The following is a 21833-nucleotide window of genomic DNA, read 5'->3' on the forward strand; positions in this document are numbered from 1 at the left end:
CTCCAGGCCTGTGCTCTGTGGGGAATTCTGCTAATGCAGAGGTACCTTGGAGGCATCCTTGAGTGAGTGGGCAGCGTGTGTGTGTGTGTGCGTGCGCGTGCGTGTGTGTGTACTTGTCATGTTCTTTCTGTGTCTGGGTCTATTGTCCTATTCGTGATGTAATTCTAAATTCCCTTCCCTTTCCCAAGACCCAGGGATATTGGAAAGAGTCCAAACCTCATGTTACTATCATGTGGGCTTTTAGCCTATTAAATGAAAGTGATCAACCTCACATTTGTGGAGTAGCTCCTATGTCCAGGCACAGTTACGTGTCCTGGGGTATAGAAGGAAGCCCTTCTAGCACAGTTGGAGAGACAAAAGAAGGAACTTGATGTTTATTAAGTGTTTACTACGCACAGTCACTGTTCTAAACACTTGGATAGTTATCTCATTGGGTCCTCGCTCTAACCCCAGACAATAGGTACTAGTATTCCTGTTCTACCTGGGACACAGGCACAGAAGAAGCAGAGTAACCGGCTCCAGATTACAAAAAGCTAGTTAAGGGGTAAAGACAGGATATGAACCCAGGGAGTCTGGCTCCAAAGCTTATGTGACTTACCGCCATGCTATACACAGACAGCGGGTACCAAGTGCCAGATGGCACAGCGTATAAATGCTGAAGGTGGCCAGGCTGGTCTGGGGAGGCTTCTTGAGAAGGAGAAATCTTAGCTAAGGATGTAAAGCTCAAGGTGGGCCCTCAGGGGGATAAAGATGTCAGGCAGGTGGGCCTAAGAGAGAAGTGCAGGAGCCAGAGGCAGTCTGAGCACAGAACGTGAGCATGTCCCCTCAAGGAAAGTAGTTCTCTGTCAGCCTAGAGACACACAGGGAGAGGAGAGGGGAGGCAAGGAGAGGCCAGAGACGTGGCTTCCTTGATGGCAGCGGTGGAGACCCAGGTTGACAATGCATTTAAAGGCACCTTTTCCAAATGCTCAACAGGGCAGGCAAAGGGGATTGTTCCAGGTTAGCTACTTAGTTTAGTGGCCAAGCCAAAGCTCCAAGCCCGTGTCTTCCGGGGGGTTGGAGCCCCGCCTGGCGCTGCAGTAAGCACTCCTCTACGGCCTCCTGGCCCTGCTCCAGTTAAACATGTCATCCTGCTGCTGTTGCCTTGTTTATTTGAACACCGAAGAGTCATCTAGTCAACTGTACTGTGTTGGGATGGTTCAGGAGTCATCCCCTCCCCCAAACCAGGAAGGAAGCCAGGACCAGAGTTATAGGATGGCAAGTGTCGTGCAGAATTGTGTCCTGAAGATGGACGTCCTGGGACACTGCGAGGACAGGGCATGGCTCGGCTGTCCCAGAAGATGCTTCCAGATTTGCTCTACTGGACCGGTGTCCTAATCGATACCCAGTGTTGTTTCTGCGGTTCTGTGGGCTTGGCAAATATTCCGTCTTTAAGGTTTTGGCAAAGCAGGACGAGTCGGTGGGCTGGGAAGAGCCTGAAGCAAACAGTGTAGAGAAGAGAGAAATTCATAATCGAGCAGGAGAAACACTCTGAGAGCATCTGATTTAGGTGCTCCTGGGAACTCCCAGACCAGCCAGCCTCTTCCCTCCCCTCCCCCGCCTTACCTGAAAAATACACCTAGCCTGGCACTGCTCTCACTACCGCCCCTGGAATACATTTCAAGTTCCTTTTCCTTTCCAATTCAAAATGAATTTACTCCCAGGATCAGCCATTGCCATGGAAGCCAGAGTGAGTATTCAGATCAGTTTCTTTTTACACATGCAGAGACCATGGGGGTTTCCTCCTTACTCTCTTGCTGGCTCCTTTTCCATTATTTTAAATTGTGTGTTCCTTTGTGAGCTGGCATTTTCTCTTAACTTTAGTTATAACCAAAGGGAAGAATAATACTCTGCTTAGAATCAGTAGCATTAACTAACCACCAGATTTGAATTCCTCCTTAAAAGTGGGTCTGGAGAACACCTACTGTTAAATCTTGAGCCCCTGGGGGAAGGTGATCAGAGCAGCTTCTAATCTCCTTCAAGGGAAAACTTGCCATGAAAATAATGTGATTATTCACAAGTCCTGACTACCCCAAAGTTCATCCAAATGAGATAGCTCAATCTTGAACACACATTGTTCTCCTGGTGTGCACATAAGATACCCCAAACCTCACGCCACTGTCCCATCACCTTGCCCTACACACACACACACACACACGCACGCACGCACGCACATGCACACACATGTATGGAAACATTCTCAGATTCACTTGCAAAATCATGTGCCCATCCTATAAAGTATACTTCACTGAGAACATAATCATAGAACTCTTTCGCCTTGATTCCATTGATGTGATGAATTATGTTGGGACCATTCCTTCCCACCTTCAGTTTAAAGTCTTCCTCTCTGCTCCGTGCGTACGGCCTCCACATCTCCTACAGACGTGTATGTGGACGTGGGTAGTGGGTCGGCATTGGCCGGGCTCAATTCTTTCTGCCTTTCCTCTCCTGATTCTTTATACCCCACCTGCCCTCTGAATATATTTGAAATTGATAACCAACTTTCGAGGAAGATTGCGTGAGAATAATGTAAGCAGTTCTTATTGCCTGAGATGCTGTGACAATTAGAAGAGGAGGTGCTCGTCCTTCACCGTAGGCCGCTTTGCCTGCTTAATAAAGGACATTGTCAAAGGCTCTTCCTGTCTCTGAAGTTTGTCTTGGCCCAGTGCCAGGAGCTGAAGATCAGAAAAGACTGTCCCATGACTAGAATGACCTGTCTTATTCCAGACAAGGCAGAGGCTTAGCCAAATTCTGGACCCTAAGGAGCCAGTAAATCAAAAGATTAGCATGATTCACGGTAGCCAAGATACGGAAACAATCTAAGTGTCCGTTGATGGATGAACAGATAAAGAAATTGTGGTGTATATTCACAACGGAACATCATTCAACCTTTAAAAAAAAAAAAGATCATGCCATTTACAGCAACATGGATGGACCTGGAGGGTATTATGAAGGGAAATAAAGCAGACACAGAAAGACAAGAACTGTGTGATCTTACTTATAGGTGGAATCTAAAAGAGTCACAGAGGCAGAGAGTAGAATAGTAGTTACCAGGGACGTGGAAGTAGGGGAAATGGAGAGAGATGCTGGTCAAAGGTTATACAAAGTGGTAGTTATATAGGATGAATAAGCCTAGAGATGTAATGTACAGCCTGGTGACTGTAGTGAATAACACTGTATTATATACTGGACATTGGCTAAGAGTGGATTTCAGGTGCTTTCATCACACACACACACACACATACACAACGGTAACTGTGAGGAGAGGAAATGTTCTTTAGCTTGACTGCAGTGATCACTTCACCGTGTATATGTATCAGTACATCCAATCATCATGTTCTGTACCTTAAATAGAATCAACTTTTATTTAAACAATAAAATGAAAAGATGGCCTTTGCCAGCCAGTTTCGTGTGTGTGTGCACACATGCTCATCTGTCACCTTTATGCCGGAGCTTTTAGGACCCAGTGGGTTCTTGGTAAAAAGCTGTTGACTGAGGATCATAGTCCCTCATTGTAAACGTGTTTGACCCTTCTGCTTCTTGCTCTCCCAGGGCTTCAGTGACAAGGAGGACGTTTGGACACAGTGGCATCGCAGTGCACACGTGGTACGCGTGTCCAGCACTGATCAAGTCCATCTGGGCTATGGCCATTAGCCAACACCAGTTCTATCTGGACAGAAAGCAGAGTAAGGTAAGTCCCTTTCCTGGGACTGGGAGGGCCTATGACAAGACCAGACCTTGCACTGAGCTGTGAGCAGACGAGGGCCCTTGTCTGGATCTTGTAGCTGGGGGATTAGGAGTTGGATGGCTGGGGAGGCCCTGCATCCCTTGCTCTGAGATGTGCACAGGTGAGACTGGCCTTTTAGGACTATAGGAGGCAGCTCCTGAGATCAGCTCTTGAAGAGAACAACGTGTCCTCGGCGGCTTGGTCAACTACGGTCAGAGCCACTCAGACCATTTGCTGCAGCCAAGTAGGGCCCTTCTGAGGAATAAGCAGTCAAGTCCTTTTGGGTGTGTAAACAGTGGCATATTGTTTTCCTTTTGAGGAAAAAAAAAAGGAACCATTCGCAACTAATAGGCACCACCTAACTGTTGAGGATAATTGCTGTGAAAACCCTCCAGGCTTTTCCAACTGTCAACTCCATTTCTTAAAAATGCAAAACCAGAAACATTATAATAAAAAAAAAAGGCAACAAGTCTGTTTCCCTAAGGTGGACCTGGAGCCTCAGGCCATAGTAAACAGTCATCCTCCAAGGGAGGTTTGACCCAGCCCCAGTTAGACACACACACACACACGGGGCGTGGTGGTGGGGAAAATGACGTCTCCTTGGTTCACACACAGCTTACATCAACCCTCTGCCCCCATCTTCCTCCAGCCTTGTCTGCCTGCTTCCCTTGCCTTCCCCGCCCAAGCCACTCCCATTCATTACCCCTCAGGTGAAGAGCCATATCAAGATGGGCTCTGCATCTTTCTCAGAATCCTGCTGGCTTGGGACAGGTGGGGAGTGGAATACAGAACTTCAGAGGGAGATCGACCTTGGCCCCTGGTCTAGTCAGTACCACCACCTGTGGGAGGTTTTATCCCATCCCGTGCGTCCTAGAGAGGGGAGGAAGTGGCAGGACCCTGGGCTTACTGGGCCCAAGATTTATTGGATTGGTGCCCTTTTGGATCCTTGTGGCTTCCTCTTTTGCCTTATTTTCCTTCTGAGTGGAGTTGCTCCTTCCTTGGCTTGGGGGGAGGATTGGAAGGAGGGAGTTGGGATTCAGTGGGAGGTAAGAGAAAGATAGTAAGAAAATAGGACAGGAAGAAAGCAAACAGTCCCTTAAGTCATAATTCAGTTTCAATCACAGCCTTTCCCACGTAGGAGTCACGTTCTCCTTTGTAACACATTTTCTCTTCTCCGAAGTCTTCTTCCTCCCCCGTTTTGGTCATTTTTGGGGGTGAATGGGCACAGGGTGGAATATTTTTGTTGCCAGGAATAATGAGAGTATTCTACATCGCTGCTGGTCATGGTGGGCATTGGCACAGGAACTTGAGGCCCGATTAGATCCAAAGAAACGGGGCCAGAACCTTTTGACTCATGCTTTAGATAGAGACAGTGGGTGGGTGTCAGTGTTTTGCCCTCCAGTGGCAGGAGTTGGAGGTCAAAACCTGAGACCATTGATTCCATCCTCTGTGTTGTTTGGCGATGCGTGATGAGGGGTAGAGAGTCTGGCAACCCACCTGAACCTCACTGCCAGTGCCTCTTGCCGGCAGACCCTACACACACTGATTTTGAATGGGGAAGAGAAAAAGCCTATCTTAGTCTAAGGGTGGTATTATATTAGCTGTTAGAACCCTTCCTCCCTCTGCTGGCTTTTCACATTAGAGGATCTATGGGGTAAGGCACAAGGCCCATCCTTAGGGCTCCACAGCCCTGTTCTCAAACATGGTCTTACTGTGCAGTTGGAGAAGCCTTATTCAGCAGGCTTACAGGTCAACCCATTGATATAACAAGTAAACCTCAAAAAGGAACTATCATAGATCACTTATTAACAAGAAGTGTCTTTCAAGAGACCAGACCAAATGCTCGCAGCAATAGGGAGCTTTCAGCTCAGCCACCCCTGGGGGACTGAAGGAAATGCATCTACCCCCAGGAGCAGGAGAATTTGCCCCAGATAAGCTCTGGATGCTCACAGTGCCTGGAGCCCATGTATTTTTTTTTTTTTTTTTTTTTAAAGAAGATGTTGCGGGTAGGAGTTTAGTAATTTTTTTTTTTTTTTTTTTTTTTTTTTTTGCGGTACGTGGGCCTCTCACTGCTGTGGCCTCTCCGGTTGTGGAGCACAGGCCCCGGACGCGCAGGCTCAGCGGCCATGGCTCACGGGCCCAGCCGCTCCACGGCATGTGGGATCTTCCCGGACTGGGGCATGAACCCGTGTCCCCTGCATCGGCAGGCAGATTCTCAACCACTGCGCCACCAGGGAAGCCCTAGTAATTTATTTTTATTTATTTTTGCTGTGTTGGGTCTTTGTTTCTGTGTGAGGGCTTTCTCTAGTTGTAGCAAGTGGGGACCACTCTTCATCGTGGTGCGCAGGCCTCTGACTGTCGCGGCCTCTCTTGGTGCGGAGCACAGGCTCCAGACGCGCAGGCTCAGCAGTTGTGGCTCACGGGCCCAGTTGCTCCGTGGCATGTGGGATCCTCCCAAACCAGGGCTCGAACCCGTGTCCCCTGCATTAGCAGGCAGATTCTCAACCACTGCGCCACCAGGGAAGCCCGCCCATGTATTTCTTTCTTTCTTTTTTTTTTTTTTTTTGCTGTACACGGGCCTCTCACTGTTGTGGCCTCTCCCGCTGCGGAGCACAGGCTCCAGACGCACAGGCTCAGCAGCCATGGCCCACAGGCCCAGCTGCTCCGCGGCATGTGGGATCCTCCCGGACTGGGGCACGAACCCGCGTCCCCTGCATCGGCAGGCGGACTCTCAACCACTGCACCACCAGGGAAGCCCGCCCATGTATTTCTTATTGGAATCAGTAGCTCAGCCTGCGGTGACTGGTGAGGAACAAGTTCCCCCATAGGGAGGTCCAAGGACTCTGCCTTCCGGTTCTATGACCCCAGGCAAGTCTTTCCTCGCTCCTGCTTGCTTTCCACAGTTAGAGAACAGCAAAGGAACTTCCTGACCAGAATCACTGATCAGTCCAGTGACACAGTGTTGGTGAAGTTGCTTTAGGAGATGTGTGCTATCTCTCACTCTTACCATTACTAATGCAACGTACTGTTCCTTGGCCGATACCTGTGTGTAAAGTTTAAATTCTCTAAAAGTTCCCCCAAATTAAGTCAGAGATGATAAAATTCACCTTAGGAATTGTGTTACAACACCTTCCATTTCTGGAATGTTCTTCAGACACCAGTGATGTGACCCGTCTCCAGTGGGCAGGATGGTTCAGGGTGAGTGCTGGCTGGCAGGCCTGGAATGAAGTGTTTCCAGATATTTCTGAACAGCAGTGTTGGCTGGCATACTGGCCATGGCTTCACACTCTACTGTATCAGGCCATGCCAACCATTCCTTTCTCTGAAGTGCTTCAGCAAAGCCCAGGCCTCCCGAGGGATGCTAATGAACCCCAGAAACAAGTGCAATCTAGTGGTTGGAGCCAGCAGATGTGGGTAGCTGAGAAGTCTAGTGTTGTCCCCTGGCACTTGGTTATTTTCTTCTTTCAGGGTCCTAGTGTAAATCACTTAGAAAATCTCTCTCTCTCTCTCTCTCTCTCTCTCTCTCTCTCTCTCTCTCATGCTCACTCTCTCTCACGCACGCCCACCCACCCACCCTCCATCACCAAAGACAGAGCGGAAAGAGGCTGTATTGGTTCCTTTCTGACAGCTCATTCAGAATGAGAGGCTGTGCTGGCATCAGTCACATTTGGTAAATTATATCCGCTGACCCCAGAGATCACAAATGTTGTCAGCTAGATCCGGCCAACGTATGTACCCCAGAGCCAAGGAATATCTTGTAGAGTTCGGAGGAAAATACTTGAAAGCTTAAATTGTTTAGTCACTGTTCCTCTGAATTCAGATTGAGAACTTGTTGAGTTGGCCCCCAGTCCAAACATCTTTCCTTCTTCTTAATCTTTTTTTTTTTTTTCCTGATCCAGTCTACTATTCTTCATTCCATCTAGATCAAAAGCCAAGTGAAACCATGTCAGGGGCCAATTAAACCTTGCTGACAGAATACCCATAATAATACTTAGTACAGCAAGACCCTCAGAGCAAAACATCCAAAACTTTGGAGACTCTTTTGCTTGGGCACAAAGACTTGACTTTATAAGGAGAGAATCTCCCCATCAGTTCATCTCTTAGTGCTCTCTCCCCACCTGGTCTCTTCAGTCACTGATATTTCCATTCTAGAGAGAAGCCAGTAATTTCCTAAAACTTCTAAGAATCTAGTCTCCCTTGGGAGGTGTGTCTGTTGTCCTTTTTCCGTATTTTGTTTCCCGCCTCTGAGATTGGTGTGGCAGGGCTGGAGGTGGGGCGGGGCAGGTCTTCCTTGAGATTAAGGAGATTCTCCCAAATCTCCAGTTGAGTCATTCATTGAAGCTCACTTAGCCAATTCCTGCCAAGCCCTGATTTATATCCTATTCCTATTCCAGTGTCACTGGCCTTGATGTCTAGCATCTAATTTCGTCCTGATATCACACCTCCGTGGTGTGGGTTTTAACAGCTCCATTTTACAAACAGGGATCTCAGTATCAGAGAGGTTGAAAATCAAGGTCACACTGTGACTCACTGGGAAGAGCCAAGATTTCCGTCCAGATCTTTCTGACTTCAGAGCCCAGGTCTTTCACCAGGCTGAACTGGTCTGTGTCTTCATGAGTTATTCTTGCATAACTGCAAGCGTGGGCTTCTCTTGGCAAAGCCTGGGCCTTGGTAAAAGAACAGTGTTGAAAGAAAGGAAGTGATGGATTGTGCTTTCTGTGCTTTGCTCAGAGGATAAAACTCAGCCAGGTGGATGCAACTGATATACAAAATGAAGCAGAGACGCTCCTGCTTTCTGCTACAAGCCAGGAAACCCTGCGAGGCGCTGGCAGCTGGGATTATATTATGAGCAAGGGAGCCCTCACCCCAGGAAGGCAGCCTGGTTCTGAATGCAGGGACAGAGTTGAGGTCAGAGAGGAGACATCAGTCAAGGAAGGACCAGGGAGATAGAAGAGGGTGAGGACGAAGATGGGTCGGACCCGGTGAACAAAACAAGCACAAAGTCTCAGCATTTCCTCTGCCCCTCAGACTCTCCTCTCATTCACGTGAGGAAAGTACTTGGCGGTCAGAAGTCATGGTCTTTCACCGATTTTGGCATCAACACAGAGGCCAGAGGAAGGGCAAGGCCTCCGGGTTCAGACAGACCCTGCTGGACCCCTGCGGGCACCTGGGCTCAGGGTGTGACTAAAAGGGAGCTGGGCACTGGTCTGCCCGTCCTCCGTGGCTTCTCCCGTGTGGCGGACAGGCCTCGTCTCACGCCAGTGAACACGCATCAGAACCTCAGTTGAGACCCTCCGCTGGCTCCATCCGTGCACCCCTGCCTAATCACCAGTGGCCACAGAAGGATCAGCACATGGGGCTTCCCTGATGGCGCAGTGGTTGAGAGTCCGCCTGCCGATGCAGGGGACACGGGTTCGTGCCCCGGTCCGGGAAGATCCCACATGCCACGGAGCGGCTGGTCCCGTGAGCCATAGCCGCTGAGCCTGCGCGTCCGGAGCCTGTGCTCCGCAACGGGAGAGGCCACGACAGTGAGAGGCCCGCGTACCGCAAAAAAAAAAAAGAAAATAGATCAGCACATGTACAGGTTATACTAGGATTTATAGTTGTTTTCCAAAAGTCTGCAGTGCAGCGAAAGCCGCTTCCTGAAGCATTGTCACAAATTAATTTCTTGAAGAAGGGAAAAAAAAAACCGTCCAACACATGCGGGGCACACGCAAACCACCTCTGCCTCCCAAGGTGGGAACCAGAGCAGAGAGCTTCACTGCAAACCGTTGAGTTAGGAACATAATCACGAATGCGGATTCCGCTTCTAATTGCTCTAACTTGCTGTTACTGTTCGACCAAGTGGGCCAGTTAATTTGTAGAATAAATGGAGTGGACTTTTAACCATCACCTCAAGACTTTGGCTCATATGTTTAGGTACCAAAATAGAAGCAAAGCACCGTGTCAGGTGCCCCCTTGGTAGGAACCGAGCACCCAGATGAGCATTTGTTCCAGAAGCCCTTACACACCATGCTTGCAGGCTGACAGTGTGGTCCCTTCCCAACCCTCTAAGTTTTCATGGCTCCGTGGCTAATAATTTAAGAGTTTAAACCACCTTAGAATTTACTGGAACTTCCTAAATTTGCTTCAGGCATCTCTTAAATCATTCACAAAGCTGAAAATTATTTTTTTCCTCCTTCTTTTAAGCACAAGATCACAGTAGCAAGTAAAATTTCTACTGTTCATTGAGAGCTATGTAGGAGGCGGTGGGGGGGGTGAAGAGGGGGAGGGGAGGGGACTGGCGGTAGACGGAGGCCTTCACTTGCCTCACTTCTTTTGACCCTAACAAAACCGTGAGCGGTAGGTGGTGCTTTCCCTGTGTTATACTTGCGAGTAATGAGGCTTCGTGAGGTTAAGTCCTTCCCCAAATCAGGACTCCACCGAGGTCTATCTGACTCCGAAGTCCACACTTGTAAGCCCTGTACATACAGCCTGTGGGATAACAGGCTTCGAAAATTCCTTGCCGTGTCACCTCTGGAGCCTTATCTGCTCCCACCAGAGAAGCTTCAGGGGAAGAGCGTTGGGCCCTGGGGACACAGACAGAAAAATGCGGCAGTTCGTGGGCCGTGAGGCCGTTTGCTGGATCTCGGGAAGACAGGCGGGCGGGCGAGCGATCGCTGTCCGGAGGGGAGCGTCCCCCGTCTAACCTGTCCAACCCGGTGGTCTTTCTAGTCGAAGATCCATGCCGCCCGCAGCCTGAGCGAAATCGCCATCGACCTGACGGAGACGGGGACGCTGAAGACGTCCAAGCTGGCCAACATGGGCAGCAAGGGCAAGATCATCAGCGGCAGCAGCGGCAGCCTGCTGTCCTCAGGTGGGTGGTGTCCGCCGCGGACCGCGAGAGGGGCCCCCCGGGGGCTGGGGTGCTCCGGGGAGGCAGGGCGGAGCCGCCGACTCTCATGTCCTGAGCAAGGTTTGCGGCCCAACGGGCATCCGAGGAAACGGCCAAGAGTGTCACCGCGTGGAGGCAGGGGCGGGGGAGAAGCCGCAGTAGAACCTCACGGTGTGGGAAGGCCACCTAACTGCCTTCGAGCAGCCTCCAGAGCCTTCCCAGTGCTGGTGGCCGAACAGCAGGAATGCCGGCTCCAAGGACGGACGGCAGAAGGCGTGGGCTGCCTGTGTGTCACTCAAGGAGAATTATACGAGGAGGGGCTGAAGGTCAGGGTCGCGGTGCTTTGCTGAGTGACCCACATTCCGTTCCCAGGGGGACTTCTCGAGGCTCTCCAAAGTACAGAAAACCCTTGATCCTCTGGAAAGGAGAGACCTGTCGCCGAGTGTGGTCCGGTGCGCTTTGAAAGGGAGGGTCAGGGGATCAGATGGCCGTCTGTTTCTGCGGGGCCCTGGGCCGGTCATTTGTCTTGAGGTGTTGGGAGGGGCAGAAATGCCCCGAGGTTTGAGATGGGGCTGGACTTCAGGAGGAGGGATGCCATTGGCTGGAGTGACAGGAAGGGGGGCGGCTTTGAGTTGGAGCTAGAGGGAGGCAACAATTGTCTGGAAATGTTAGAAAAGTATAACGCAGTTCACTCCCCAGGCCACGTGGTCAAGGCCTGATTATTCTTGGAGCCAGTACGCACTTCCTTGCCTCTGAGCCAGAGAGTAAAGCAAGAAGTCTTTGCCTTACCTCATCTTCCAGGGTCATCTCTGTACACGTGGTGACTGCAGACGGTAACAAAATAAAGGGAAAAGACAGGAAGGGGTGGGGAAAGCCGAAAGCTGCCTAGTTAGCTTCTGGGCTGGTGGAGTCCGATCAGAGCCAGGAAAACCTTCAGACCTAAAGGGCGAGGGTGAAGATGGACAGGCCTTTCTAAGGTCCTGGGAGGACCCAGGTCATGTGTGCACGGGGCCAGGCGTTCTGTAAAATCCGTGAACGTAGTACATTTTGCATTCTTCTTCTTAAATAGAGCCACCAAAATTATGTAGGTCTCAGGCTGCACAAAGTTGTTTCTGCCGCTGCCAGATCACCATTAAGGTTCATTGTAAACTCTCGCTGTCCTGGATCCTTCAAAAGTTTTCATCAATACAATGGGCCAAGTAATCATTGTTTCTGAGGCTTAGAGGTTTACAGTGAAGACCGTGGACGGTGCTGTAGTAAAGAGAATGCCATTCAAAGTCCAAGACCCCTGCCTCGAATTCCAGCCACTTCCTGTCCCCTGCAGAATGATGAAGGGTGGGGCCAGAGTCAGCCCTGTGACTGTCCTCTAGACATCCCTCTCCCCCGTTCAAGCCCAGAGTCTCAGCTCTGAGCCTGGATTTAATCTGTCCACTGTCCTCCTAATCCAGCCACAGATGAGCCAGCCTCTTCCTTCAGCCTCAGTGAGGGGTGCATCCCTGCTGTGGTTTCATATCCCCTTGGAAATCTACGTTTGTTCTGAATGTGGCATGTTATACCCAGGAGAAAAGATTCTTCCAGCTCAAGGGTCCCCTGCCCTCCAAGTGCATCGGAACCCCTTGGAGGGTTTGTTCAAACTCAGGTAGCTGGGCTCCGGCCCCGGAGTGTCTGATCTGTAGGTCTGGGGTGAGCCTGGGAATTAGCATTTCTAGCAAGTTCTGACAAGTTCCCTGGTGATGTTGATGCTGGTCTGGGGACCACACTTTGAGAGCCACTCTTCTTGCTGAAGAAGAGATAAAAGCCTGAGGTGGGTGTGCAACTCAAGATCAAGGAACCTAGGTCTCCCCACTTTTACAGCTGTGTCCTGGTCCATCTGCTCGGGCCCTTTGTCTCTGGCAGCTGCCAAGGGTACAAACGTAATAGCAGGTAGAGAGGAGGTGGTGAACAGGAGCCCCAAAGCATCTAACATGGAACTGACATCATTCAACCATCAGAAATGAGATCCAGGGACTTCCCTGGCAGTCCAGTGGTTAAGACTCTGCACTTCCACTGCAGGGAGTGCGGGTTCCATCCCTGGTGCGGGAACTGGGATCCCCAGTTTTTTTGGCGGCACGGCCAAAAAAAAAAAAGTGGGGGGAAAGAAATGAGATACCGAGATCCAGGCATCTTCAAGACTGGAAAGCAATTCCTCTCTGTTACCGCCAACAGCTTGACATTAATAATCAATCCCGTGGGCTAGGAGGTGAATCAAAAGAAAACTTTCCTGCTGAATCCACTCCCACACCTAATATAAGCATCTTTATCTCAGGATATTAGAGCAATTTTTTCATGTCTGATAACTTAGTGACGAGGACCCCGGGCAAAGCTGTTTGGGCATCGATGGAGGTAGCCGAGGCCCCCTGCCTGCCCCACTTCCGCTGTGGCTCCATCCTTAGGACCGAGACCCTCGGCCTTTTCCCTGCCCACCTTCTGCTGCTCAGCTAAGCAAGAGGAAAGCTGGGCAGACGGGGGCTGAGGTGGTGAGGTGTGAGCCGTGCCCCATGACCAGGCCAGGGAGCACTTCAAACTCAGCCCAGCCCTGCATGTTAGATCCTGAAGAATGGTCCTTAAGTGCTGAGGCTCCGTGGGGAGGTTCCCCCCCTTCTGACTTAGGAAAGGCCACGGGTCAGTGGAAGGAGAGACCTTGCACAGGAGGTGTTGCATCAGTCAACTCGGGGAACTTCTAGGCCCTGTCGATCTGGCCATCACTGCCACCAGGTCTGATTGCTGCCCCTCTGACTTTTCATGTGCAGGAGAAGATGCCTTCACCTGAGGCCTTGCAGCCCCACCTGGACGGGACGGTTTCCCATCCCCCACCAGACGGCAATCTAGGCTAGCCTCCCACCCATGCTTTTCATCCTTTAGTGCATCCTGCCTGACTGCGTGTGGAGAAGGCCTCTTAGTGATGGGCTCCCACAGCAGGAGAGGGCGTCGCTCTTTCGGGATGGCCTTGGTTTACGCACTCTTTTTATGACACTTTCCAGACCCTATGGTCTACCTCTCAGGAAATAGGGTACAAATAACCTAGTAACCTGTTGGATCAATTATTGTCTCTCCTTCACCTACTACCTCGTGCTAAAAAAAAAAAAAAAAAAGGATGGTGTCTGATAAATAGTCCTGAAAAGCATTTTGAGAAACTGATCATCACTTGAGAATTCTTTTTTGCTACCTCTAACCCTGTGCCTAAGACTCAGTAGATGTTCCATACACGATTTTTTAAATTTTTTACATGATTTCCCCATGACTCATTTATTTACTGCCTGGAAATTTGTACCTTTTGACTGCTTTACCTATTTCGCCCACCCTCAGCCCTTGTCTCTGACACCCGCCAATCTGTTCTTTTTATCTATGAGCTCAGGGTTTTTTGGTTTTAGTTCGTTTGTTTTTAGAGTCTATGTATCAGTGAGATCAAATGGTATTTGTCTTTCTCTGATATACTTCACTTAGCATAATGCCCTTGGGGTCCACTTATATCGCAAATGGCAAGATTTCATTTTTTTTGTTATGGCTGAATAATATTCCGGTGTGTGTGTGTGTTATAGTTACAATTTCTTTATGCATTCATCCACTGGTGGACACTTGGATTGTTTCCATGTCGTGGCTATTGGGAATAATGCTGCTATGAACATGAGGGTGCAGATATCTTTTCCAGTTACTGTTTCGTTTCTTCAGATAAATACCCAGAAGTGAAATTGCTGGATCATATGGTAGCTCTATTATTATTAGTTTTTTGAGGAACCTCCACACTGTTTGACATAGTGACTGCACCAACTCACATTCCCACCAACAGGGTATGAGGGTTCCCTTTTTTCCCCACATCCTTGCCAACATTTGTTGTGTCCTTTGTGATGATAGCCGTTCTAACAGATGTGAGGTGATTTCCCACTGTGGTTTTGATGTGCATTTCCCTGATGATTAATGATGTTGGGTATCTTTTCATGTACCTGTTGGCCATTTGTATGTCTTCTTTGGAAAGTGTCTGTTCAGATCCTCTGCCCGTTTTTTCATTGGATTTGTTTTTTGTTGTTGAGTTGTATAAGTTCTTTATATTTTTTGGATATTAGTCCTTTATCAGATATATGATTTGCAAATATTTTCTCCCATTCAGTAGGTTGCCTTTTCTTTTTGTTGATGGTTTCCTTTGTTGTGCAGAAGCTTTTTAGTTTGATGCAGTCCCATTTGCTTATTTTTACTTTTGGTGCCTCCACTTGTGGTGTCAAGTTTTAAAAAATCATCACCAAGACAGATGTCAATGATACACGATTATTAAAATTAAATTTTGAAGGATACTAGTAAGAATCCTGCATGTGCTGCATTTTAAGAACCTTCTACATTCCCAGAGTGTGTGCTATCTCGGTCCTTGCCAAGATCGCTCATAAACCTGCCACTAACATTTTCCCTCCAATTGGACTGTATCGCTTTTGTCCTGATGGTATCAGACCTTCAGAGGTTAATCCTGTCAGATCAGGCCCCTCCTGCAAACGCCTTCCTTCCTCATTATCTTTCCTTTATCCTTCCACCCTTGTCTGTCCCCAAATTGTGCCGTAACTGAGCCGTGTAACCACACTGTGATATTGCTACGGTATAAGCATTTTTTCTAGCTCCCGAACTTTGCTAGGGCCTACGCGTAACATTTGAAAAGTTACAGCTTCTCTCCTCAAAGAGTTTGCTTTCTATTTATTGATGTAAAACAGAGATAAAATATTTCCAACTCTTAGTAACTTTGAAGGTGATTTTCCTATTTAACAAGGGTACATCATTACGGAGTAGTGGACTTCAGTCATTTTAAAGCTATCTGAGGTCTCAGATGCTAAAGAAATGAAGACATGTTATTGATATCATTGAAGAAGTCAGAAGCCCACACTTATTAATGACCTGAGCCAGGGGCTAACATCTCAAAAAGAAAAGGTCTGCAGAGTTGAAATGATTTACTAAGGCTCGGGGCCAAGACCCTCTGCGTTCTTAGGTGGTAACGCCCAGGGCTGTCCCGTGGGAGACCTGTAGTCCTACTGGAGACCCTTAGAGGTGCTGAGCCTTCTGAGCTGTGTCAGATTAAAAGGGATCAAGCCCTCACCTCCCAAAATTGCACTGCATGAGATTCAGACCCTAGGAAGGTTATGGAACCCGCGTCCCAAATCCATTCGTGAAGGGACTCCGGCGGGCAGGCTTTGAAAGGAGGTGTGAGGACCCTTGTCCCAGAGCATCCCCTGGAGGAAGGGACGTTGAGGCAGCTCAGGGCGCAGCCCCCGTTCCAGGCCGGCAGAGCCCCACCCCCGCCCCCATCTTGGTCTCCTCACAAGCTCTGCACCTCTGTGTAACCAGCCAGCCTGTTGCCTGACCACTGCGGGGTGGCAGAGGCGGGGTGGTGACAAGCAGGGGACGTTGTAGTCACTGTGCCCTAGGAGAGCCTCCAGATTTTCCAGCGTTCAGATAGAGTTTGAGAGGACAACTGTGAACTCAAAACATTTGGTGATGATGATGTTTTCAGAATTCAGAAAAAGCATCCGAAATCCTTTTTGTGGGAACTTTAAAGGGTTTATTCCTCTCTTCCTTACCCCCATTTCTTGAAATCTCAGAAACAGATGGGAAAGGGAAAAAAATGGAATGACAAAAGAAAAAACCAAACAACTGCATGCTGAACACGCATGGCCTTTCCATAGCTCCTCTGAAAGCGGGAAAAAGTGTAGGATTGTCCCAGCATTGCTTCTGGAATTTGCCATCCCAGAACAGTTCTGGTTTCAGTAGGAGGGTAGGGGCTCAGGGAGATGTTTTTTTGCGCACAGCCGATTTAAAGAAAATGGCACAGACTTGCTTAGGAGACACCCTGTGTTATGCAGGCCCATGTGGGCTGTGCATTAACTGCCCCCAAACAAAAAAATGTTACTGCACATCCTTTCTTAGAGGAATAGAACAGTGAGACTGATGCTGGCTTTTTGATTGGAAATACAGGGCCAGAAGCCACCCACTGTCTCCAAAAACAAAATGGCATGTTGTGTCTATAAATAGGAATTGGGCTGTGGGATTAATGATACGATATGGCAGTTGAGTCATCTTCATTGTCAAGAGTAGGATTGCAAAGAATGTGATGATGGATATTTGGTTAAAAAAAAACCAAACACGAAATATAACAAAACCCTGCAGTCTGCTGGGATCCCCCAGCTCTGTCTGACCCTTTCCGCTCTGGAGAAAAACATGTACTGAGTGTAGGGCCTGCTCTGCCTGGGACCCATCCATGTCCATGACTCAACTCTTCACACGTTCGCCCTCTCTGAATGCCAGCACTTCCTGCCATTGTTGGGCAGTTTATTAATAACTAACATAATAATGAGGGTGCCAGCTGTCTGCCGTCTCTCCTTCCAGAGAACTGATCTGATAGGGGTCTGCCAGCTTTATGGTCAGGGCTGTATTCAGCTTAAAATACACGGCCTGAAGTTGGTATCAATCACATGATGTTTGGGGGCTTTTTTCTTCTTCTTTTCATCTTCATCCTTTTTTTTCTTTTTTTTTAAATATGGATTTTATTCCTACAGTTCAAATTTATTTCCTTTATGTTTTGCAATTACTTTATGTCAATTTTTTTAAATTGGGGTATAGTTGTTTTACAATGTTGTATTAGTTTCTACTGTACAGCGAAGTGGAGTTCCCTGTGCTATACAGCAGCTTCTCATTAGTTACCTGTTTTATACATATTAGTGTAGACATGTCAATCCCAATCTCCCAATTCATCCCACCACCACCCCCCGCCACTTTCCCCCCTTGGTGTCCATATGTTTGTTCTCTACATCTGTGTCTCCACTTCTGCCTTGCAAACCGGTTCATCTGTACCATTTTTCTAGATTCCACATATATGCGTTAATACACGATATTTGTTTTTCTCTTTCTGACTTACTTCACTCTGTATGACAGTCTCTGGATCCATCCACGTCTCTACAAATGACCCAATTCCATTCCTTTGTATGGCTGAGTAATATTCCATTGTAGATATGTACCACATCTTCTTTATCCATTCGTCTGTCGATGGAACTTTGTCAGTTTTTTTGCTGTCCAGCATGTGGGATCCTAGTGCCCCAAGCAGGGATCGAACCCACGCCCCTTGCATTAGAGGCATGGAGTCTTAACCACTGGACCGCCAGGGAAGTGCCATTTTCATCCTTTCTTTTTGGCTCTCATTCTATCTCTTCCCTCTGTTTCTCTCCAGCCTTTTAAAGGTTCCTTTGTCGGCTGCCTGTCTCTTCTTAAGTCTAATGATGCCCAGGATTCCAGGGACCTTTAGTGTTGGTCCCAGGCTCAGTGCCCTGCAGATGAGCTTAGCCGGCAGCACTGCCAGAGGGCTCGCCTTCTGCCAGAGTGTGTTTATATGGGACCGTGTAACCGGTGAGGGCTGCGAAATCTCTTTCCGGGGAATAGATGTTTCTGGCCGTGGCTTGAGCAGGACAGACCTGAGTCAAAATTGTGAAAAGACAGCACGGTTGTCCCTTTCTGCTCTCTCACTGGGGGTAAAAAAAAAAAAAAAAACCTAATAAAGCCATTTATACTGATATAGTTACATCCGCCCGTGTAAAGGAATATTTGCCTGCTAAGGAAAACCAGGGCAGAATGATAATCTGTAACCTAAGTTAACGACTTTGATGGAATTTTAAGAACTGAAAAAGAAATATCACCGTCCCCTCCCATAGCTTTTGCTCTCTTCCCGTTTATTGAGACCAGTCTTCTCAATATTACAGTCGAATCACAGAATCTTGGAGTCAGAAGGATAAGCCCCCTTATTTCACAATATAAGAAATGGAAACCATATAAATTAACTCAAAACAGTAGTTTCAACTAGGTTTCAACTACCAGATGATGCTAATTTTTTTTTTTTTTTTTTTTTTGTTTTTTTGTTTTTTTGCAGTATGCGGGCCTCTCACTGCTGTGGCCTCTCCCGTTGCGGAGCACAGGCTCCGGACGCGCAGGCCCAGCGGCCATGGCTCACGGGCCCAGCCGCTCCGCGGCACATGGGATCCTCCCAGACCGGGGCACGAACCCGTATCCCCTGCATCGGCAGGCGGACTCTCAACCACTGCGCCACCAGGGAGGCCCGATGCTAATTTTTTAAATCACTGGTTCACTTCTCTCCCTCCCTCCCTCTCCCCCAACCCCGAACCTTTCTCTTTTTAATTATCTTTGTACCCTTCACCCTTTGGTAAAAGTGCCACTGAGCACTTTTTTTTCCCCTGAGTCCCAGAGACTCTTCGCTGCCACCAAATGGTGTTTAAGTGCTCCCATTTCACTGCTCTTTTACATGCACTGTTTTATTTTTAAAATATCCGACCCTAATGACAAGTTCTCCAGGCGTGCACTTTTCATGTGAAAAAATCACATTTCATTCCCTGAGACGCTCTCCAGAGCTCCCACACAGTCATCCTGAAATCTGCCAGGTGGCTTTATTTCCCATGTTCTCTGAGGACATCTTTTCTGTAAGGAATTCATAATTGAGGATTTGTAAGGCAAATAAATATCTCTTCATCATAAAGGGTTCAGACCTTTTCCTTGTATTTATTCCTGGGGTGTCTGCCAAAACTTTTCCTTACAGCTTTTGTAGATCTGCTGGGAATATGCCTACTTTCTTTTTTTTTTTTTTTTTTTTGTAAGAGTCTAAACAGACAGATTGTCATTTCCTTCCCTTACTTTTAGGACAACAGATTTCTTTCTTCTTTGGGGTACTGTTTGTTTCAAATTTCCCCTGCTTTCAGAGAGGAAAGAACCCCTTCTGTCTCCTGAGATCAGTGGGGCTGGTCATCAGAATTCCATCTGTGTAAAAACAGATGAGCCCCGGTTCCCGGCAATATTCTGTTTAAGAGGATGCGTTCTCATATCCGGTGCAGCATAGCCCAGAGTCTTTTGAAAGATTGGAACACATTCTCCGTCTCAGCCCAATGAGGACATCCTTCCCCATGTTTGCCGGCTGGGAGGGGACCTGCTGTTTGTGTGGGCCGGCCCTCCCCACGCATCCTGCCCCAGGGCACCAGCTGCCCGCCGGGTGACACCTGGAGTTCCCTCGCTGGAGCACGAGAAAGTCCAAGAGGCGGTTTCTCCAGAGGTGGCAGAAATATGTCCGCCAACAACATCCCTAGCATCCGGGAGTTCACTCGGGAGATTTCCAAATACCCACTGAAAGTGCCTTTCTGATCTTCAGTGCATCATTCAAATACTCCCGGCTGTGTTTGGATTGGAATGTCTTCTTTGGGGTCAGGCCTTTTTCTCCTCCTCTCCAGCCAGCTGAGGAGCGACCTATTTCTATAAAGGATGTGGACTGAAAAATGATCATCAGATGGCTAAAGGCAAAAGACATGTTCAATGTGAGCTCATTCAGAGAGATGTTGACTGAGCAGTAAGCAGGATGAAAGGCTTTCCAGAGAACTCATCAGATGCTGACCCTCCCGGCATTGGACCACAGGGCGACTCGGCCTCCTCCGACCTCATCAGCCCCGCAGGTTCATTGCCTCATTGGCCCGGGATGCGGCAGCTGCCGCCTCTGCCCGTCAAGTGCGCGGCTCACGTCCTCCTTCGTCCTACTGGACGGCTTTTCACAGCCGGACGCGAGGCTCTCTGAGGGCTGGACCCACAGCCAGTTCCCTGTCTCCCCAACCCCACCTTGCACAGAGAAGGTGCTTCAGAGACTTCTGTGGCTTCCTTGGCGCATCTGAAGGACCTGTGGGCTCCTCCTTTCTGCCTATGTGTTCCTCCGTGCGGTCCCGCAGAAAGGGTCTAGGCTGGAGAGGCAGGTAGGCTGGCACACGAACCGTGTTTATGACAGCCAGACCCCGTTCCTGCCCTCATGGTGCTCCCATTCTAGGGATGCAGCAGACCAAAGTGCCAAGTTGGAATCGAGCTGTGCCTCCTGACGTCCCAATGACCTCTTCTATGAAAGTGGGGATAATGTTTCTGTGAGGATGAAATGAAGTAGAACGTGTGGGAAGCTCCTATCAGGAGTTCTGTGAAAATCCCCTCCCGTCCCTTATTCTCCGGAGTTTCCTGCAGGTGCACCTTCCACCAGCCTTCCGGCTTCTCGCCTAGTCACTGTTCTTCCTCTTTTACATTCTGAGGCCCCCCAGAATTGGGGTGCCAGCTCCTGACAAAGGCCAGGGGACACTCCTGAATACAAATGACTACAAATACTCATGTAGTGCCTATTACGTTCTGTTCTAAGCATCTTGCAAGCCAATGCAAATCAATCTCATTTGATTCTCCCAACTTTTGAAGAAGTCCTGCTTTTTAAAAATTTATTTATTTATTTATTTATTGGCTGTGTTGGGTCTTCGTTGCTGCGCGCGGGCTCTCTCTAGTTGCGGCGAGCGGGAGCTACTCTTTGTTGCAGTGCACAGGCTTCTCATTGCGGTGGCCTCTCTTGTTGCAGAGCACAGGCTCTAGGCACGCGGGCTTCAGTAGTTGCAGCACGTGGGCTCAGCAGTTGTGGCTTGTGGGCTCTAGAGCGCAGGCTCAGTAGTTGTGGCGCACGGGCTTAGTTGCTCCGCAGCATGTGGGATCTTCCCGGACCAGGGCTCGAACCCGTGTCCCCTGCATTGGCAGGTGGATTCTTAACCACTGCACCACCAGGGAAACCCAGAAGTCCTGTTTTCATTCCCATATGAGAAGGGAGGTAACAGATTTAGAGTGGTCATGTGACACTGCCGAGTCCTCACAACTAGTATGGCACAGAGCTGGGACACAAGCCCTGACTTGTTAGCTCTAAACTACTAGCTGGTAGACTTTTGTCTCCGGAAGCTGCCAGACCAGGTGACGTTTCCCGAGGTGTATTCACATCCCTCTTTCCTACAAACTTGGTGTTACTTGAAAGTTTGGCCACCACCACCAACAGAGTATTTATCTGCTCCTTAGATCTTTCAGAAGCATTCAGATCACTGCTGTTTGTCCTTGGGTTCGTGCACCCATTGATCCTGCTTGGACAGTCCTTTCCAACGAGCACTTGGCTCCTGCTCCGTCACTCTCTGCATTTTGAAATCTCACTCTTCTGGCTCCGGTAGAGAGCATCCATCCATCTTCATACTTCATTAATCCCAAACAAAGCTCAGATTAAACTCTTACTTAGTATTCAGGTTTACAGATAATTTGCTTTGGCCTGTTGATAAGATGCAGAGGTCAGTCCTTTAGGTGCTG

At 48.7% G+C, this 21833-nt stretch overlaps 1 protein-coding gene across 8 annotated transcripts in view; it reads left to right on the plus strand.

Moving 5' to 3' along the window:
- The window catches only part of FRMD4A (FERM domain containing 4A), a 350648-nt gene that overhangs the window by 275780 nt on the left and 53035 nt on the right, over positions 1-21833 (plus strand). For all 8 annotated transcript variants that reach the window (XM_082618234.1, XM_082618233.1, XM_082618232.1 and 5 more), the window contains exons 13-14: positions 3592-3730; positions 10481-10622. In XM_082618234.1, coding sequence (XP_082474360.1) covers positions 3592-3730; positions 10481-10622 — 281 coding nt within the window. The remainder of the gene's footprint in view (positions 1-3591; positions 3731-10480; positions 10623-21833) is intronic.

Source organism: Mesoplodon mirus, assembly GCF_964341445.2.
Source record: "Mesoplodon mirus genome assembly, chromosome: 4".
NCBI classification, from domain to species: Eukaryota; Metazoa; Chordata; class Mammalia; order Artiodactyla; family Ziphiidae; genus Mesoplodon; species Mesoplodon mirus.